The 20,696-nt window shown below is 43.8% G+C and overlaps 1 protein-coding gene across 2 annotated transcripts; it reads left to right on the forward strand.

The window, feature by feature from the left end:
* Positions 1–651: 651 nt before the first annotated feature.
* On the forward strand, positions 652–20,123 carry LOC118398206 (zinc finger protein 14-like). 2 transcript variants are annotated; one of them, XM_035793309.2, is made up of 8 exons: positions 652–993; positions 4,374–4,413; positions 4,760–4,908; positions 5,651–6,488; positions 6,695–7,226; positions 8,827–8,924; positions 10,101–10,489; positions 19,171–20,123. In XM_035793309.2, the coding sequence occupies exons 3-8, from the start codon at positions 4,768–4,770 to the stop codon at positions 19,681–19,683; spliced, it is 2,511 nt and encodes an 836-aa protein (XP_035649202.1). In that variant the 5' UTR covers positions 652–993; positions 4,374–4,413; positions 4,760–4,767; the 3' UTR covers positions 19,684–20,123. The 2 variants fall into 2 exon arrangements, with proteins under 2 accessions (XP_035649202.1, XP_035649201.1); XM_035793308.2 differs by lacking the exon at positions 4,374–4,413 and having other exon boundaries at positions 653–993.
* The last annotated feature ends 573 nt before the right edge of the window (positions 20,124–20,696 follow it).

Raw genomic sequence — 20,696 nt, forward strand, 5'->3', positions numbered from 1 at the left:
GCTGTGGTAACTAGCTAGTTCATTCACCTCAGACAGAACTTCATTCGAGAGGGGACGAAACATTAGCTAACGTTACATGTCAGTTGCACTACGAGCTCAGCACAGGAATAATATATATTTTTTAATAAGTCAAACAGCAGTTACCTTGCCAGCTACATCAGTCAAATAAAGAGTAGCCTGTTTCTGCTCTGCTTACTTTTACAACTCAGAGAAAGCGCATAACACACAGGCAATAGCTGCTTCTGTTCGCAAGCTCTGTGGTGTCCTTGCGGTCCTAAATCCAGCTGTCTTAAACCACCAAACAGCCTACCAGACCGCTCTGAGCCTTCTGCATTGTCCTAAACTAGTGTGCAAAACTGAAAGTAAAAGATTCAAAAACTAAATTTAAGAACGTGAAGCAAAGAAATTACACACAGAGAACAGATATGCCGCTTCTTAGACTTGCTTTAAACGAGAATAACATGTCTAGGACACATTTCTATGTGCATTTGGTCGGGTCCCCAAAAAGTTACATATTGCAGCTTTAATATAAAACAGCACCAGTGTTACAATATACTGTACCTACTCTTCAAATGCTACCACACTAGCCAGCCAGTGCCACTTGCTTGCTAATTTGAAGCGCAAGTAGAGAATTATCCAAAGGCGTTACGTGATTGGTGAATATTCCGCGCCAAAGTAACCAATCGAGTAGCGTTTTACTAGGAGGACGTCAACGAATGTTTTGGCAAACATTTTGGTAGCGTCGATTTGCAGTTAGTGTCAATACATGTATGTAATTTCATGAAAGGCCGTTTACTTTTGAGCTTATTCGAGAAACAGACGATCATTTGTATTCAAGCAACCAAGCATTCGTGAGAGGATAATGTATTCTGAAAGAGGGAGTATATAGACGATCGACCTACAGAGGTGCGGCCATTGTACCATAGAAAGCACGCGCAATAGTGTTTCTCAGCTCGATGGGATAGCAACCAACGCCACTTGTCTGGCTTGCAGGTACAGTTAGCCCACTTTGATACAAGAACGCAAACAATGCAGCTACTAACAACACCTGGAAATGTTTTAGGACCATTTAAATATTGTAAATATGTATGCATAAAGAATAATGCTTGACAAGACAAAAACAATATAAATGTATGTCACTTGCATCAATATCTCAAACAAGATCGGGCTAACCATCTGCTCAAAATAATATTTGAACATAAATATCTACCTACACTTACGCCTGCAACTATTTCTTTACACACTCATCTTTCCACAAGTTGTGAAGTTGTATATAGCTCGCCAGGGGGCGACATTGCATACGGTTTAAATCAGACTAAAAAAAGATATATATGCACCAATACTTAACTGAAATCCCAATACTATATTGAACAGTACCACTTGTTAGGCTTGGATGGATTTCACAGTGAATTTATTTCTGAGAAGTTTATCAAAGGTTAGACCACTGATTTTACAAGAGACTTTATGTACAATAGAATGCGGTGAAGTGTTTAGGCCTGTAATATATAATGGTTTATTGGTTCATTGCATCTAGTAGATTACTTATTTTATAGCTAGGGGCAGAATTGCCACATGCAGTGCATTCGGAAAGTATTCAGACCCCTTGACTTTTCCCACATTTTTTTACGTTACAGCCTTATTCTGAAATGGATTACATTGTTTTTCTGAATCTACACACAATACACCATAATGACAAAGCAAAAATAGGTTTAGAAATGTTTGCAAATGTATAAAAAAAGCAACTAAAATATCACATTTACATAAGTATTCAGACTCTTTGTTGAAGCACTATTTGCAGTGATTACAGCCTCGAGTCGTTGGTATGATGCTACAAGCTCTGCACACCTGTCTTTAGGGAGTTTCTTCCATTCTTCTCTGCAGATCCTCTCACGTTCTGTCAGGTTGGATGGGGAGTGTCGCTGCACAGCTATTTTCAGGTCTCTCCAGAGATGTTAGATCGGTTTCAAGTCCAGGCTCTTGCTGGGCCATTCAAGAACAGTCAGAGACCTGTCCCGAAGCAACTCCTGCATTGTCTTGGTTGTGTAGTTAGGGTTGTTATCCTGTTGAAAGGTGAACCTTCACCTCAGTCTGAGCTCCTGAGGGTTCTGGAGCAGGTTTGCATCAAAGATCTCTCTGTACTTTGCTTCGTTCATATTTCCCTCGATCCTGACTAGTTTCCCTGCCACTGAAAAACATCCCCACAGCATGAGGCTGCCACCACCATGCTTCACTGTAGGGATGGTGCCAGGTTTCCTCCAGACGTGACGCTTGGCATTCAGGCAAAATAGTTCAATCGTGGTTTCATCAGACCAGAGTCTTGTTTCTCATGGTCATAGTCCTTTATGTGCCTTTTGGCAAACTCCAAGCGGGTTGTCATGTGACTTTTACTGAGGAGTGGCTTCTGTCTGGCCACTCTACCCTAAAGGCCTGATTGGTGGAGTGCTGAAGAGATGGTTGTCCTTCTGGAAGGTTCTCCCATCTCCACAGAGGAACTCTGGAGCTCTGTCAGACTGACCATTGGGTTCTTGGTCACCTCCCTGACCAAGCCCCTTCTCCCCTGATTGCTCAGTTTGGCCGAGCGGCCAGCTCTAGGAAGAGTCTTGGTGGTTCCAAACTTCTTCCATTTAAGACTGATGGAGTCCACTGTGTTCTTGGGGACCTTCAATGCTGCAGAATTGTTTTGTTACCCTTCCACAGATCTGTGCCTTGACACAATCCTGTCTCCGAGCTCATTGAAAATATATAGGTAGGTGGTGTGCCTTTCCAAATCATGTCCAATCAATGAAATTTACCACAGGTGAACTCCAAGTTGTGGAAACATTTCAAGGATGATCAATGGAAACAGAATGCACCTGAGCTCAATTTCTCATCTCATAGCAAATTTCAAAAAACCTGTTTTCGACTTGTCATTATGGGGTATTGTGTGTAGATTGATGAGGACATGTTTAACTTTTTTCTTCTTTAAAAAAACAAACAAACATTTTAGGCTGTACTGTAACAAAATGTATAAAAGGGGCAGGGGTCTGAATACTTTCCGAATGCACTTGTAGGCCTACAGACGAACAAAAGAAACCACTGGAGAATCAAGGCTTGAATACGCCTATAGGCCTAGGTCAGAACATGGTCTGTAATGTTCTAAAAGGTGTTTTGCCTTTGTCATACACACAGTAACACCATTCAAGAAGCCCCTATAGGCTAGTTCTTTTTCAATGACTTTCAGATCCCTACAGTCCTGCAGGCCAGTTCAGTGTTTTTCCACTTGGTATGTAAAGATGTGTAGCCTGGTACCTGTGCATGTGATTAACTGCCAATGTTTTCCTTAAAAAAAAAAAAAATGAAATCATTAAAATATCTAACCTTAAGTACAGTGTTAGAGAGACAAGCGCGAGTGTCAAAGCTTTTAAGGGATTTAAAATAAAATGGTTTCGTCTCCTTGGAAATTCCTCGCCGTTTGCACATTATACGCTGTTAAGCCTGGGGGCTTCATTGCACAGTCCATCAGTATTTGCTTTGCACTGAAGGCAGCTGTCAGCAATGGTGCCAACTGTTTGGCATTCTATAACTATCAGCCCAACAGTCTCCCATATTTCAGTTTCTCTAGTTTTATATAACCTTCTACAAACACATTTTTTTGCAAAGATGCAAAATAAAAGGGCTTATATTCACCAAAACCCACTGCCTCAGTTTACAAACAAGTGCATGGGCAGCACTTTTGACTGGAAATGGAAGATGAATACGGTGAGTGATTTACTATTCATTGACTAAATAGATGAAACATTGTTGACAGACATGCTTTACTCTCACACTGCCACACCATATTATAATTCACCCAACCAAGGTGATTGAATATTTCATTTAGTCTTTTAGATGTTTAGTAGAAGTCACACATCGTTAGGATGGCGACACCCCCTGGGATCAACACAGAGCTCCGAGGTTAAGGTGCCGTTGTCAGGATCGACACAGTCAAAGAGTTTGGAATTGGGAAACACATCTAAGATCTCCCATATCTCCTTAGAGTTGTGTTGGGTATTGCACTCTCCTGTTACATCATGCCAACTCAGTAAATGAACCCTGTTCCACTCGTTTAAAACATATATTTAGCTTCAAGCGCCTATCGAGGTCAAAATCGAATTGCGATTGTTATTAACGACACCAGACGCGGATAGACACTCGGTTGCGTGTGACAATCCAAGGGAAACCAAAATGGTGCAGCATGTGTCTGTGTAATCTGCTCTGTTGCAAGGGTCATAGTTGTGTGTGTGTGTGTGTGTGTGTGTGTGTGTGTGTGTGTGTGTGTGTGTGTGTATACATGGAGGCTGAGGCAGAAAGGGTCCCTAGCCAAACAGTTGAACAGCCATCTGTTTTACCCTCAGAAAGCCCCCACACTGTCCAATGGAAGACAGGGATGAGGAGGTGAGAGAGACAATACATCGAGAAATTCACACTGACTGTTTCACACCCATCGAACCCCCCACCCCCCCAGGGAACACATGCAGCCAGCCTCCGTATGTCAGCCGACCAGCATTATCCATCACTAAGCATTCAATGTGATAGGGACGGCTGACAGCTGTATGTGAGCCATTGTGACTGTGTTTGTGTCTCTCTGTCCTGGTGTGTGTGTGTGTGTGTGTTTTAATTGGATTGCAGTCTTGTTGAGTATTTGTGTGTTTGCTTAAATCATGGGTTCATTGGGTTGCAATCGTGTGTGTGTGCCCTTTTTACTGTATTACTTTGTGTATAATGTGTGCATTCCTCTCAGCTGTAGGTATGGACTCCTCCCTCTACTTGTGCTCTACCTGCTACCAGATATTCAACTCTCTGGAGGTGGTGATCTCTCATCAGCTCACCTGCCAACCTGTCAACACAGAGGAGACGGTCCCTGCAGCGCCACCTACAGCACAGACCGAGGTACTGCAGCCTTGGGCAAAGTCGCTAGATGGCCATGTTTGAAAGGACCAAAATGGCAAGACTTTCTGATCGAGATGATGAACATGAGCTATTTGTTCTTTATGTTGGATTAGGAGTAAGGATAAGTTAGGGTTAAAGTCATGGAAAGTAGTTAAAATAGTTTTTTTGGTTAGAAAATCTGATAACTTTGTCCTTTTCTAGCCTGGGCAGATAGTGATGACTAAGAAATCTTTACAAGGAAGAATGTTTGGTATCAACCACTTCTGAACCTCCAGACAGTCCTTGTGGGCTGCAGGTTGTCTGCCTCTATTCATCATAGCCTTCTTTCATCAGATTGGAGACCTTAGATGTGTCCCAAATGGGAGACTATTCCCTTTATTGAGCACTATTTAGACCCTCTGGGCCCCAGGGTGCCATTTGAGACATGTCATATCGATCACATAAGTGTCAGGGAGGGAGAAATGTGAAAAGTAGACCCGGTGGCCCTTGAGGACCTTGGTGCGTGACACTCCCCGAGCTAATGCATTATGTTGCTATGAAAATGAGTCACTAGCTCCCTATTATCCTTAGCAACAAACTAATCAGCTTGCAACAGGTTTGCACTCATGACAAGCATTCAGAAAATGCATCGAAAAATGAATGAAGTGATCAGAAAAAGAACAATGGTTTTTGTATAACTCTTTATTTTTTTCTGTGTTTCAAGTATTTCCTTCATTTCTCTGTGTGTGTGGTGATGTCCTAGAGCTCCAGAGTGGTGCTTCAGTCTCAGAATGGACCGTCCCAGCACCAAGAGAGAAACCAAAAGAGAACCTTCATGACGAACCCAAACCTGCCCTACCTGCACTCCCTCATAGGGAAGAGAGCGACTGGAAGTCCGACCGGTTCCAACATCCCTCAGAACCAGACCCAAACGCAAAACCTGACTAGCCCGGCCCTGCTCATCCACTATCAGTGTAGGGAATGTGAGGCGTTGTTTGAGTCCCTGGAGCTGTGGCAGAAGCACAGCAAGCTGGGTGACTGTTCTGCAACCACTGGGTCAGAACCAAGGGACCAGGAAATGGACACAGAGTGTCAGCCTGCGATAGGAGATGAAAAGGGGGTAGAGGGACAGAGTGATGGAGGGATGGATGTGAATATAGAGGAGGATGGTGACAAAGAGAGGGAGGAAGAGGTAGACTATGGAGGAGGGATGGAACAAGAACATAGCATTGAGAATGAATTGGAATCCGAAACAAACTCCAACTCCCAGCATTCCTTCCCCAACACTCCCATGTTTACAAACCCTGCTGTCTGTAGTTCCAATCCAACGGCTTCCTCCTCGAGCCAGACCTCCTTCTGTGCGGCCTGTGGCTCGGGCTTCAACACTGAGTCGGCGCTAAAGGTGCACCGTGTGGCCATCCACGGCTTGCCGGGGGCGCTACATCACTGTGACGTGTGTGGAGAGAGCTTTATGAACACTACTAAGTACCTCTACCACCGCAGGCAGCATCGAGACAGAGGGGAAAAGGACTCTGAGGGCTGCACACCCCGGGTGGACCACATTTTACCTACGCCTCTGTTCCAGTGGAAAAGCAACAGTGGTAGGTACTAGGTAGGCTTACTAAAGGAACATGGAAGACTGGGCTGTGTTCAGTAGAGTACAATGTAGCAAAACATCTTGAAAGGGAGAATGCTCATCTGTTTTTTCATTGAATAATATCCAGGGGCACCTCTTACGTTTTCAAAACGTTTTCTCACATTTTGTGCCTACTTTAGTGTTCATTATTGACCTCCGTAATTCTTTCAGCTGTGGTGAGTGGCGGAGAAGAGACCCCGACCCATCCACCCCTCACTACCACCACCCTCCCCGACTCTTCCACCCCCCTACCGGCCCTGGAAACAACACCTGGGGACCACTTCGGACCGTGCCCCCACTGCGGGCGTTTCTTCAAGAGCTGCAGCCGCATGCGCACCCACATCCAGGCCCACTCAGGCCTCAAACCGTTTAAGTGTGACCTCTGCCCCATGACGTTCGCCTACCACAGATGCGCGACTCGTCACCGTATCACCCACAGCGCCCGCAAGCCTTACAACTGCCTGCGCTGCGGCAAGAACTACACGCTGTTGGGCACGCTCCAGACCCACCACCTACTACACGAACGCCAGGATGCCTTGAACAAAGATGGTGTTGTGGTGACGGAGGGCACAGTCAAGGAGGAGGGTCGCGGTGTGGTCAATGATGTAGAGTCAAAGAACTCAAAGTACCCAACATTTTTTCGATACAAATGCCCTGATTATCCACACTGCTTCCGAATGTCATCTCAGGTGCCAGTTCACAGGTATGTCTGGCCATCAATTCAGTTTGGCCTGAATTCAATTCAACTTTATCGCCTCAGGGGCAATTATGCCTCTCTCTATGCCTGCTTAGATGTGGCCTCTTAGTTGAGGTGTTTAAAAAACACTGGTAATTACATTGTGTAACAGCACAATACTAAGTTGATTACCGATTGCTCTTCATTCAGACCAGTACAATACTTTGGGGCAATTGAGAAGGCGTTATCATGGGAAGCACAAGAGCATAATTAAATACATCCTTCTCCGTGCTCCTACAATACAATTGAACATATGAAGGCAAGGCCTGCATTCGTACATACAGAACCATCAGACTGTACATTTGACATTCTGTATTAATTCATGTGCACAGAGATACAAAGTAGTTTATACCAATAAAAACAAATCAAATGTTCATTGTTACATGCGTGGAATACATCAGGTGTGGACTTTACCGCAAAATGCTTACTTACGAGCCCTTTCCCAACTTAAAAAGGAAGAAAAAATTAGCTAATTTAAAAATAAAAAAATAAAAAGTTAATAGTAACAATAAAATAATGAGGCTACATACAAGGAGTAGTTGAGGTAATATGTAGGTAGAGGTTAAAGTGACTCAACAAAGTTCCAGTATAATAACACAAGTATAAGGAATCGATTTATAAGTCGCTTGTGGTCAATCTTATTTCGTTAGTGATGGGTATACTCCATTGCAATTTCTTTTTAAATTCTTGCCCGAGGATATGTATTGACAGTGTAATCACATTGAGAGATCTGTCTGGTGGGACCCACCATTATGTGGCTACACAAGACTTCCACACACACACACACACACGGACGTGCCATTATGTGACTAGCCCATTAGCAACATGGCTGAAGGCCGGAGTTCTCTTTTTGCTCTTCACCACCTATCATAGACACCAGTATTCATTATGGCACACCGTAGCAAAATGTTTTTTTTTGCTAAAAAATGTGATGTTCTTATTAGACTACTCCATGTAGTCCCTCCCTGTTTCAGTTTTCTTCCATTTGGTGCCTAATGAACACAATCCAGCACAGTGCCAACCAACCTGCTCTCACTCACAATTTACTGTTTGTGGGGGGGGGGGGTGGAAGTAATGACACTGCGCCATGACTCATTAGCTTTCATTCAGATGATTTCTGATTGCATCATCCACTAGGACAGTTTACCACACACACAGACAACACAGCTTTTATTATATGCGAGAGGGAATGTGATAAACACAGGGTCAGAAGTGTTATACGTGTCATGTCTATTGCAGAAGGATTGTGTTGATCAACAGTCATGACTTGTGGCGCAAAGCTTTAAACAGCCTACAATATATTAGCAACCACTCTGTTTGAATACACATGTCCTATGTTGAATTTGTATGAGGTGGTGTAGATGTCTTATTGTGAATTGCATATAGGACCATGATTAGGGCCAGAAGTCTTTCCTGGACTGGTCACGTGGTAAGGAAGGAATCCTGGCCTTATGGTGAATGTTGGAAATAATGGCTTTTCGCTTGAAATGTTATCTCTATATTTTCAGAAAAACACATCTAATTGTCTCTTTTTTCCCCCTCTCTTTTCCCTTGAAATGGCCGTCAGATACTCTCGCACAGGGAAGTATCCTTTCACCTGCTCCATCTGTGGTGAACACTTCTTCCACAAGAGCAGGCTGAAGCTTCATGCTCTCACACACGACGGTCAGAGTAATACTAATAGTGTGTGCATGCGTTCGTGTGTGGATTTCTATGTAAATGTAAATGTAATGATTTCTTTACCCGTCTGTGCCCTCAAATCTTTCATCTTTTTACCCGCATGGTTTAGATAGCCCTGCGTGATGTCATTCTGTGGGTTTCTCTGTGTGTGTTTGACTGTGTGGGTGGCTCTTCGAGCACCTGCTTGCCTGTATTACTACACTTGGCCGTCTGCCTGTTGCTTTGCATATGCACGCTTATCTACACCAGTCTCTGTGCCATATGCTCTTCCCTACATCAAGTCTGCCCTCGGCTAAGCGACGGATCGCGCCCGTACTCTGCGGGTGAGTGCGCCGGCGTAATATCGTTTAAATGACATTTAATAAAGTCAGCGGGCTTTCATATCCATATGAACCACTAACCGCTAACTAAACGTATAAGAGAAAGGACTTGGCGGAGAGGGAAATCCCCCCCCCGCTATCCCACAATGCCGTACAACGGCCAGCCCTGCCGCCCCTGTCAGAACACATGATCTATTTTAATACACTGCGTTGTGCGTTTCACAGGCCATTACCTGCTGATTTATGTTGTTGCTTTTGTTCTTTGTTATCATTATTAAATCACGCTGGCTCGGGCCCAGTTACCGAGGTCGTCAAGGGCAGTGTTGCAACACAACTTACAAGGCCTCGCGCAGTCATCTCCGCCTTGTGAATACTCCCCCCTTTCACTTTGACTAATGAATTTCCCCCGCCACTTTATTTACCCCTTAATCATTTTAGTGTATCTGTTAGAAGTTGTTGCCTACAAAGATGGAAGATGTTCCACACTACCATTCATAAGATTTGGGTCACTTAGATGTGTCCTTGTTTTTGAAAGGAAGCACATTTGTTGTCCATCAATTTGATGTTATTTTAATGGTCAACAAAATGTTCTTTCAAAAACAAGGACATTTCTAAGTGACCCCAGACTTTTGAACGGTAATGTGTATTTCACCTGCAGTATTTTTGTTTGTTTAAATTAGGACTTTGGTAATTGTCCTTGTTATTGTATTGTTCTTTTGATATATTCACTGATATTATCAACCATGTAAATTTCTATGTTTCTAACCCTCTGCTTTTATGCGTATGCTCACTTAACATGGCTGCTTCTGTGCCATGTAATCAGACTTTCTTCTCTGTACAGGAGTGGTGGACATAGACCTGGTTAAGGGAACAGGCCAGGGTAGAGGCCGTGGCCAAGGCGGAAGGCGGGACAAGACCACAGGGCTTCTGGACTGTGAGTTCTGCCGCCATCGCTGTGTCACCAAGGAAGGCCTGGACCTCCACAGATTGTCCCACGCCGGCCAGACCCCCTTGCGCTGCCCGATGACCCCCTGCAGACGGCGCTATGCAACGGCCGCCTCCCTGGAAGAGCACCTCCTTACCCACTGCCCGGCGCCCGGGGACACGGTGGCTGCCGCCGACCTCCCCAAGCCCCGTCCCTTCCACTGCCATCACTGTGGGAAGGACTTCACCACCGGCTCATCACTCAGCGTCCACCTTCGAGTCCACACGGGGGAGAAGCCCTTTCAGGTCAGGGGTGAAAGACGTCAATGCAGGTCTAGGGTTGCAAAATTTCAAAACTTTCCCCGAATTCCCTGCTTTTTCAGATTTCTAAGGTAGAGGGTTCCCTCTCAGCTCATTCCCTGCTTATTCCATAAATACTCTCTGAAAAACAAGGGGATTTGGGACACAGTTTCATGATTTTTGCAGCCCTACATAGACCAAAGGTTGTATTAGGGCAACCCTGTGTTAATTGTTACTCCAACTTGTCAACCGAAATACCAGTTCTAGATAAACAAATGGTCCGGCTTTAGTCCCCTTTAACAGGTTGTTGTATAGAAGGTTTTCAGTTGCGTCACAAATCACCTAGCAACCACACCGGGCACCATGTTGGAAGACCAGAGTCAGTCTGGTGGAAACCAGACCATCACAGTAACAGTAGGAATGAACCATATACAGTGTATTTGAAAAGTATTCAGACCCCTTGACCTTTTCTGCTTTGTTATGTTACAGCCTTATTCTAAAATGGATTAAATACACCTTTTTTCTCATCAATCTACACACAATACCCCAGAATGACAAAGCAAAAACAGGTTTTTAGAAATTTAGCAACTTATTTACATAAGTATCTTTCCTTGATGTTTCTACAACTTGATAGGTGTCCACCTGTGGTATATTCAATTGATTGGACATGGTTTAGAAAGGCACACACCTGTCTATATTAGGTCCCACAGTTGACAGTGCATGTCAGAGCAAAAACCTAGTCATGAGGTCGAAGGAATTGTCCGTAGAGCTCCGAGAACAAGATTGTGTCGAGGCACAGATCTGGGGAAGGGTACCAAAAAATTGCTGTTGCATTGAAGGTCCCTAAGAACACAGTGGCCTCCATCAGTCTTAAATGGAAGAAGTTTGGAACCACGAAGGCTCTTCCTAGAGCTAGCCACCCGGCCAATCTGAGCAATCGGGGGAGAAGGGCTTTTGGTCAAGGAGGTGACCAAGAACCCGATGGTCCCTCTGACAGAGCTCCAGAGTTACTCTGTGGAGATGGGAGAACCTTCCAGAAGGACAACCATCTCTGCAGCACTCAACCAATCAGGCCTTTATGGTAGAGTGGCCAAACGGAAGCCACTCTCCCCTAAAAGGCACATGCAACCCGCTTGAAGTTTGCCAAAAGGCAACGAAAGGACTCTGACCATAAGAAACCAAGATTGAACTCTTTGGCCCGAGTGCCAAGTGTCACCTCTAGAGGAAACGTGGTACCATCCCTACGGTGAAGCATGGTAGTGGCAGCATCATGCTGTGGGGGATGTTTTTCAGCAGCAGGAACTAGGAGACTAGTCAGGATTGAGTAAAAGGGTTTGAATAATTATGTAAATGTGATATTTATGGTTTTTTACATTTGATTTAAATGTGCAAAAACTTCTGCAAAAAGCCTGTTTTTGCTTTGTCATTATGGGGTATTGTGTGTAGATTGATTGGGGGGAGGGGGGAACTATTTAATCCATTTTAGAATAATGCCGTAACAAAATGTGGGAAAAGGAGTTGGAATACTTTCCGAATTCACTGTACAATGTCTCTCCACCCTAACAATGGGAGTTGTTGCCCACAAAGTGGCATGGTGGGCTTTGAAGCTCCCACCTATCCTTTCTTTTTGGATTGGTGGATACATCAAATTATTGTAATCCTTTTCTGAGTATTTGATGCCCCTGTATTCAATGGAGAGCGATGCTATGCTACTAGCCTCATACCATGAATATGCATAGCCATCTCAAGATCTAAAGTGTTTTTGCTCAAAGTTGCCAGGATGTCACGTCTCCTACTTAGATCAGTACACTCGTAACAACTTAAGCATTACAAAAACTTTTATTAGGTTAAATAAACCTTACGTAGCAAATAAGCCATTGACCTCCATACAAAAACTCCTTGCTTGGTAGTCAAAACAACGAAAAATAGCCAACTGCTGGAGGGAGACAGATTTTCTGCCAAGTTTGGCCTCTCTACCTCTTCCTCTCTGGAAGTCCTCTAATCGTCCACATGGCTGGCTGCGTATTGCTACCATCGGGAAGATTGCCCATGATTTAGTTTTCTGTAAGGACCCAGAAAACTGATTCAGTGGGAGAACCTATTTAAGTAAGTGAAAAATGTTCTTTGACTATGTAATATTAGCTAGCTAGCTTACTACAGGAACTAATGTGCAGGCTAACTCAAATGAGCTGCTAACGTAATGTTAGCTAGCTAACTTGACATACTGTATGGTGTTGTTCAAATACTGGAGAGTTGAGACCAAATCACGGACGCTGGACAGAGTGGATTTCAGTTGTAACAAAAGGCAGTTTATTGAGTCAAAATATATCTTGTCCTGCAGTTCAACGTGCACAGACCTAGTTCATATAACTCAGTAGGGAGTCAGGTGAAAAAGGGACCTTATACAGAGGTTACAATAGTTTTTATACATTGAATAATGTAGGTAGAGTCTTGTCGTGTCGCCTTCTGAATGGTCCCGAAGGGTTGGAGGCGGACCTGCTCTAGCCAGAGCAGGAGCCCCATTGGTGCACAGCAGAGTCTTCTGCTCTGGGCACCCGACCAGTAGATGGGGGAGTGAGGTGTGTGTGTGTTTATGCAAGAAGGTATTTGTGTGTCAGGGGATCGTGAGGCAGGAGAACAGAGGGGGGAAGTTTTATGGCTGGGTGTGTGTGTTCGTGCGATGGAATGTCTGTGTTTCCTGGGGTCGTGAAACAAGAGAACTGAGGGGGGGGGCATTTTATTGCTGGGTATGTGTGTTGGTTCCTGTTTTAGCAGGGGTACGTGCAATGACTTGAGTCAGGCGGATTAGTTTAGCGCTGTATAATATATGAGCTATGTGTATGAATATTTATATACATATATATATATATATATATATATGACAATAGCTGGATAAATTGTTACCAGCTAGCTAACTTCATATTAGATAGTTAGCTACCATGATGTATTTATCATTGTAAATTAAAACACAAACTCCATGCATTCATAGCTAGGTAGCTAGCAAACATTCATGGAAGAGGGTGAAAGGATTAATGTTAGCAGCTCCAACTGTCAAGAGAAGGGAGAGAGTAGGCTACTTTGGATAGGGCAGGTATCTTTTGTGGGAGGACATTGTCAAAATATTCTCCAGTTCTAGTACCTAGCGAGAGAAACTGAGGACAGAGATATTGCATAATATTCTGTGCTGTCTAATTTGAGTATAATGAAGCCTGTTTATGTCTTCGGTCCTCAGATACAGAGAGCTGTGGAACCCTGTCTACAGATAAGGTCTCAGTGAATGTCCCGAGAGAATAAGGGTATACACCCTTGTATACCATGGGTTATATGTGTACCTAATGTTAGCAAATGTAAACAAAAAATAATAATTAAGTCACGCACAATGTATATAAACCTATTACAACTCGAGCAGGTCAACCCTGCTGGGTATGCAGGCTTCTGTTCCAGCCCAGCACTAAACACACCTGATTCGCCTTATCAAACCTAATTAGTTGATAACTAAAGTGTGCTATTGCTGGGCTGGAATAGAAGTCTGCTCAGCAAGTAGAACAGTGATCAGTGGAGCAACGTTGACAGTCACTGCTATCACTTTTTTTCTCACCTGAAATGATGCTTTAGTAATAATAGCCTACACGTTACTAAAATGTCTAACCTTTACGGTTATATCTTATGAGTTAGCCCACTTGTACACTTTGAAATTGTATGAAATAAAGTGTTGGTTCTTTTGAAGTGAAGTGTTTTAATTGTTAACTTTTATTAGTAGAGGTAAGTCAAATCTTGACGTCAGTGATCTTCAGGTAGGAAAGTCAGCGCTCTAGAAAAATGCCTGAGTTTCCGACTTGGCATTCCGAGTTGGATGACTGTTCAAAACAGTCTAAGATTTTGTACAATTTGTGTCTCCCCTTTTCGCCGGCCTAGATGAGATGGTCGCATTCAATACATGGCTGTTTTTATTGTTCTGTTTGTCAGTCTCAGCAAGGAAGGCCTAGGCTACCCTGTGATTTGTCGTATTAAAAACAGATTGCTTATGTCTCCAGTCATATAAAGTGTAGTAGAGTTGCATGAAATGTGTTTATCGAAAGCCAAATATTTCCTGTGCAAAGAAAAAAAAGTATCTGATATGGCCTTAAAGGCTTATTCCACTATGCGCTCAGCTATGCACAGTGGGGGGAGTGTACATTTGCCCACTGACAAAGAAATGTTCCGTCTATAACTTTAATGGTAGGTTTATTTGAACAGTAAGAGACAGAATTAACGTCCCAAAAAATCCAGAATGTCAAAAATATTTTAAATTGGTTTGCATTTTATTGTGGGAAATAAGTATTTGACCTCTCTGCAAAACATGACTTAGTACTTGGTGGCAAATCCCTTGTTGGCACTCAGAGGTCAGACGTTTCTTGTAGTTGGCCACCAGGTTTGCACACATCTCAGGAGGGATTTTGTCTCACTTCTCTTTGCAGATCTTCTCCGGGTCATTAAGGTTTTGAGGCTGACATTTGGCAACTCAAACCTTCCGCTCCCTCCACAGATTTTCTATGGGATTAAGGTCTAGAGACTGGCTCGGCCACTCCAGGACCTTAATATGCTTCTTCTTGAGCCACTCCTTTGTTGTCTTGGCCGTGTGTTTTGGGTCATTGTCATGCTGGAATACCCATCCACAACCCATTTTCAATGCTGAGGGAAGGCGGTTCTCACCCAAGATTTGACTGTACATGGCCCCGTCCATCGTCCCTTTTATGCGGTGAGGTTGTCCACCCCCAAAGCATAATGTTTCCACCTCCATGTTTGATGGTGGGGATGGCGTTCATGAGGTCATAGGCAGCATTCCTCCTCCTCCAAACACGGCGAGTTGAGTTGATGCCAAAGAGCTCTATTTTGGTCTCATCTGACCATAACACTGTCACCCAGTTGTCCTCTGAATCATTCAGATGTTCATTGGCAAACTTCAGACGGGCATGTATATGTGCTTTCTTGAGCAGGGGCACCTTGCAGGCACTGCAGGATTTCAGTCCTTCACGGCGTAGTGTGTTACCAATTGTTTTCTTGGTGACTGGTCCCAGCTGCCTTGAGATCATTGACAAGATCCTCCCATGTAGTTCTGGGCTGATTCCTCACCGTTCTCATGATCATTGCAACTCCACGAGGTGAGATCTTGCATGGAGCCCCAGGCCGAGGGAGATTGACATTTATTTTGTGTTTCTTCCATTTGCGAATAATCGCACCAACTGTTGTCACCTTCTCACCAAGCTGCTTGGCGATGGTCTTGTAGCCCTTGTCTACAATCTTGTCCCTGACATCCTTGGAGAGCTCTTTGGTCTTGGCCATGGTGGAGAGTTTGGAGTCTGATTGATTGATTGCTTCTGTGGACAGGTGTAATTTATACAGGTAACAAACTGAGATTAGGAGCACTCCCTTTAAGAGTGTGCTCCTAATCTCAGCTCGTTACCTGTATAAAAGACACCTGGGAGCCAGAAATCTTTCTGAGGGGGTCAAATACTTATTTCCCTCATTAAAATGCAAATCAATTTATAAAATTTTTGATGTGTTTTTCTGGATTTTTGTGTTGTTAATCTATCTCTCACTGTTCAAATAAACCTACCATTAAAATTATAGACTGATCATTTCTTTGTCAGTGGGCAAATGTACAAAATCAACAGGGGATGAAATACTTTTTTCCCTCACTGTAGATTTGATAGTACATTTTATTAGGCTATTAATATAACTCAATCTACTCACCACATTAGGAATAGGTTTTCATTAGTCTGCAAATGTGATGATCGATGCATGCAATGTTTTATTATTATTTATTATAAAGGTGCATTTTTGTAGTGAAAAATAGCTTCCTCAAAAACGTGAAACTCACGCACTGCCTATAAGAGATGCATGCTAACAGCTAGACTACAAGCTATTTAGCTAGCTAGCTAATGTTGGCTAACAGAATTGTCAGCGCCTAGTTAGCGTAACAGCTAAACTAAACTTGAAATTCATCAGACTTATCAGTGATGAAATGATCGGAGCAGACCCTGTACTGACAGCTGTCTGGGTTCAGGTCTTGATGGGCAAAAAGGTTTCTTCGCTTTTCTGACAGTTCTTGAGGCAAATTAAACGTTATTTGTCACATGCGCCGAATACAACAAGTGTAGACCTTACCATGAAATGCTTACTTACCTTTACCAACAGGGCAGTTCAAGAATAGTTAAGAAAATATTTACCAAAAAACTCAAGTACATTTTTTTAAATAACAAGTAACACAATAAGATAACAATAATGAGGCTATATACAGGTTAGAGGTCATTTGTACATGTAGGTAGGGGTGACGTGACTATGCATAGATAATAAACAAACTGAGTAGCAGCATTGTACAAAAAGATGGGGGGGGTGTCAATGTAATAGTCAGTCGGCCATTTTGAGCAATTGTTCAGCGGTCTTATGGCTTGGAGGTAGAAGCTGTTAAGGAGCCTTTTGGTCCCAGACTTGGTGCTCCGGTACTGCTTGCCATGCGGTAGCAGAGAGAACAGTCTGACTTGGGTGACTGAAGTGTCTGACAATTTTATGGGCTTTGCTCTGACACCGCCTATTATATAGGTCCTGGATTGCAGGAAGCTTGGCCCCAGTGATGTACTGGGCCGTACGCACTACCGTCTGTAGAGCCTTAGTCAGCCATATCTCCTTTTTTAGTGTTTCATGATTGCGAGTAATCTGGAAAAACATGATTTCCTGCCTTAGAGCAGCCAATTACTGCACAGAAATTGACTGTGGTGATGAATCAACTAGTTTTTAGGCACTGTTATCATGAACTTTGGGGTAGCCACTCAGCTGTTGTCTTCGGAAGAATTGATATGGTGGTCTTCCAACATGGCTGATAGGAGGCGTTGTACAGTGGCTTGCGGAAGTATTCACCCCCTTTGGTATTTTTTTCTATTTTGTTGCCTTGGAATTCAAATGTATTTTTGGGGGGTGTATCATTTGATTTACACAACATGCCTACCATTTTGAAGATGCAAAATATGTTTTATTGTAAAACAAACAAGAAATAAGACAAAATAACAGAACTTTAGCGTACATAACTATTCACCCCCTTATCTATAAGCTTGGCATATCTAGCCACTGGGATTTTTGCCCATTCTTCAAGTTGGATGGGTTCTGCTGGTGTACAGCAATCTTTAAATCATACCAATTGGATTGAGGTCTGGGTTTTGACTAGGGCATTCCAAGAAATGTTAAATGTTTCCCCTTAAACCACTTGAGTATTGCTTTAGCAGTATGCTTACGGTCATTGTCCTGCTGGAAGGGGAACCTCTGTCCCAGTCTCAAATCTCTGGAAGACTGAAACAGGTATCCCTCAATAATTTCCCTGTATTTAGCACCATCCATAATTCCTTCAATTCTGACCAGTTTCCCAGTCCCTGTAAATGAAAAACATACCCACAGTATGATGCTGCCACCATGCTTCACTGTGGGGATGGTATTCTCGGGGTGATGAGAGGTTTTGGGTTTGCGCCAGACATAGCATTTTCCTTGATGGCCAAAAGCTACATTTTAGTCTCATCTGACCAGAGTACCTTCTTCCATATGTTTGGGGAGTCTCCCACATGCCTTTTGGCAAACACCAAACATGTTAGCCTATTTCTTTCTTTAAGTAATGGCTTTTTTTCTGGCCACTCTTCCGTAAAGCCCAGCTCTGGAGTGTACGGCTTAAAGTAGTCCTATGGACAGATACTCCAATCTCCGCTGTGGAGCTTTGCAGCTCCTTCAGGGTTATCTTTGGTCTCTTTGCTGCCTCTCTGATTAATGCCCTCCTCCCTGGTCCATGAGTTTTGGTGGGCGGCCCTCTCTTGGCAGATTTGTTGTGGTGCCATATTCTTTCCATTTTTTTAAAAACAGATTTAATCGTGTTCATTGGGATGTTCAAAGTTTCTTGATATTTTTTTAACCCAACTCTGATCTGTACTTCTCCACAACTTTGTCCCTGACCTGTTTGGGGAACTCCTTGGTCTTCATGGTGCCACTTGCTTGGTGGTGTTGCAGACTCTGGAGCCTTTCAGAACAGGTGTGTGTATATATTCTGAGATCATGTGACACTTATATTGCACACAGGTGGACTTTATTTAACTAATTATGTGACTTTTGAAGGTAATTGGTTGCACCAGATCTTATTTAGGGGCTTCATAGCAAAGAGGGTGAATAGGTATGCACGCACCACTTTTCTGTTTTGTATTTTTTCTTTACATTTTTGGAACAAGTTATTTTTGTCATTTCACTAAACCAATTGGGACAATTTTGTGCATGTCCATTACATGAAATCCCCCCCCCCAAATCTATTTAAATGACAGGTTGTAATGCACCAAAATAGGAAAAACGCAAAGGGGATGAATACTTTTGCAAGGCACTGTACGTCACCTAGCAACCGTCTATTGGGTAACACTCCAGGCTCAGGGTGTTGAGTATAAAGCTCTTAGCAGCTCATTAGACCCCTATTAATCTTTGAACACGCTGGGCCTGTATCTAAAGGCCATCGTAAGGTAGCCTTTTCAAAGTATTTGCACTTAAACGCTGTTTCCCTCTACCTGATAATGTTTTTGAGTGCTCACATTAGCAATAACTGTCTTTTTGTATCTTTCCCTCCCTCCCTCCTACACCAACATTGCCTCCCTCTTCCTGCCCTACCCCCCTCCTTTTCCTCTCCGCAGTGCTCCCAATGTTGGAAGAGCTTCCGACAGATCCCTCACCTGCGCGACCACGAGCGTCTGCACAGTGGCGAGCGTCCCTTCGTCTGCGGTGTCTGTGGCAAGAGCTTCGTCCTGGCCGCCCGCCTCACCGAGCACGCCCGCACTCACAGCGGCGAGAAACCATTCTCCTGCCCCGTGTGCCACCGGGCCTTCCGCTCCCTCTCCAACCTGGGAAAGCACCGCAAGACCCACCGCTGCTGCCCCCCCACACAGCCACAAGAGGGCATCAGCGAGCAGACCGCTGTCCTAGGGCTCAAAATACAGGGGAGTATGGACAATATGGAGGAGGGTCAGGCGGCTGTGCGTACGATCTTACTTGTTCAGCCCCAAGTGGTCTCTCAGGGAGGGTCTTCTTCCGGATCTGCTCCCCTTGTCCTCCTGCACCCCTCAGTTGCTGTGGGCAACGGGCAGGCCGGGACTGTGGTCATCGAGGTCATCGTGGAGCAGCCTGGTGAGCAGCGGGTGAAAAGTTGATGCAACTTCAGACATTTCACAAGAGGCTGCCAAGGACACCTGGATGAAAATCATTTCTGAGAAGAACTGTCACAATCTAAAAGGAGGGTAAGAAGTGGGTGGAGAGCAGGGAGTGAGGGGAACGGAGTGAAGTGGGACTTGAATAAATAAAATGTGAAGGGTTGGTGCGGTGTTAAGATTACGAGGATCAGTTCTCAATTTAAGTACAGATGTATAGAATGGCTTTGAAGAAAGTAGAATGTTTGAGCCTGTGTTCAATCTCAATTTGACACAGAGTGCCTTCACAATCTGTTCTATTTCTTTGAATAAAATGCTCTTTCCATTTAATTTGCATCCTTTTGCAGGGAGACAGCATGGGGGTTCTCTCAAACGATTCAATGGGTTTTATTGGAAAGACAATAAATGTAAGCCCTTCACTAAAGTGCTTGCTTGACAAAATGTTTCTGTTTCTAAGTAGTTTTACTCACTGTTACTAGTCAACAATGACCTGTTCTCCCTTGCTCAGAGTGAGAATTAACAACGAGGTGAACTGAAGGATCTGTGAATCACAAAACCCACTCACGAAAAGGGTCCCCAAAGCTAGGTAAACTAGGCTTTGATTCAGATAGAGATTGTTTGGCATGGGAAAGCTATTTAGTGGTATATTTGTGGTAACAAATCCCTTGACAGCAGTTGATGCGGTGGGGAGGGAGGTCTAAAGATGCCGACTGTTGGCAGCTGTCTGGGTTAGAGGCATCCAAGTGCTAATGGTGTCAGTCCCAGCCAGGCTTGTTTAGAATGCCAGCAAATCTTGACACCAGGTCAGACTGGAACTGAAATTGATCTGTTTTTCCAGGAGCATGTCTGCAATGCGGGCAGATGGGCATGTAGGCAGTTAAGTCAATGAGACACTTGTGCTGTCAAATGAAGCATCATGCTTGAAGTGCCTTCACTTCCTATGGTGTGTATGCATCGCAGGGGGTGTCGTTAAAACGGAATGGCTGCACGTTGATCTGACATAAAACTTGAAATGA

This window comes from Oncorhynchus keta, chromosome 19, assembly GCF_023373465.1.
Source record: "Oncorhynchus keta strain PuntledgeMale-10-30-2019 chromosome 19, Oket_V2, whole genome shotgun sequence".
Taxonomy (NCBI): Eukaryota; Metazoa; Chordata; class Actinopteri; order Salmoniformes; family Salmonidae; genus Oncorhynchus; species Oncorhynchus keta.

Bases quoted from the DNA above. Each gene is read 5' to 3' on its own strand.
- LOC118398206 (XM_035793309.2), top strand. From the start codon at position 4,768: ATGGACTCCTCCCTCTACTTGTGCTCTACCTGCTACCAGATATTCAAC. The intron at 4,909-5,650 runs GTACTGCAGCCT...GTGATGTCCTAG, and splicing joins CACCTACAGCACAGACCGAG to AGCTCCAGAGTGGTGCTTCA. The intron at 8,925-10,100 runs GTCAGAGTAATA...TTCTCTGTACAG, and splicing joins TCATGCTCTCACACACGACG to GAGTGGTGGACATAGACCTG.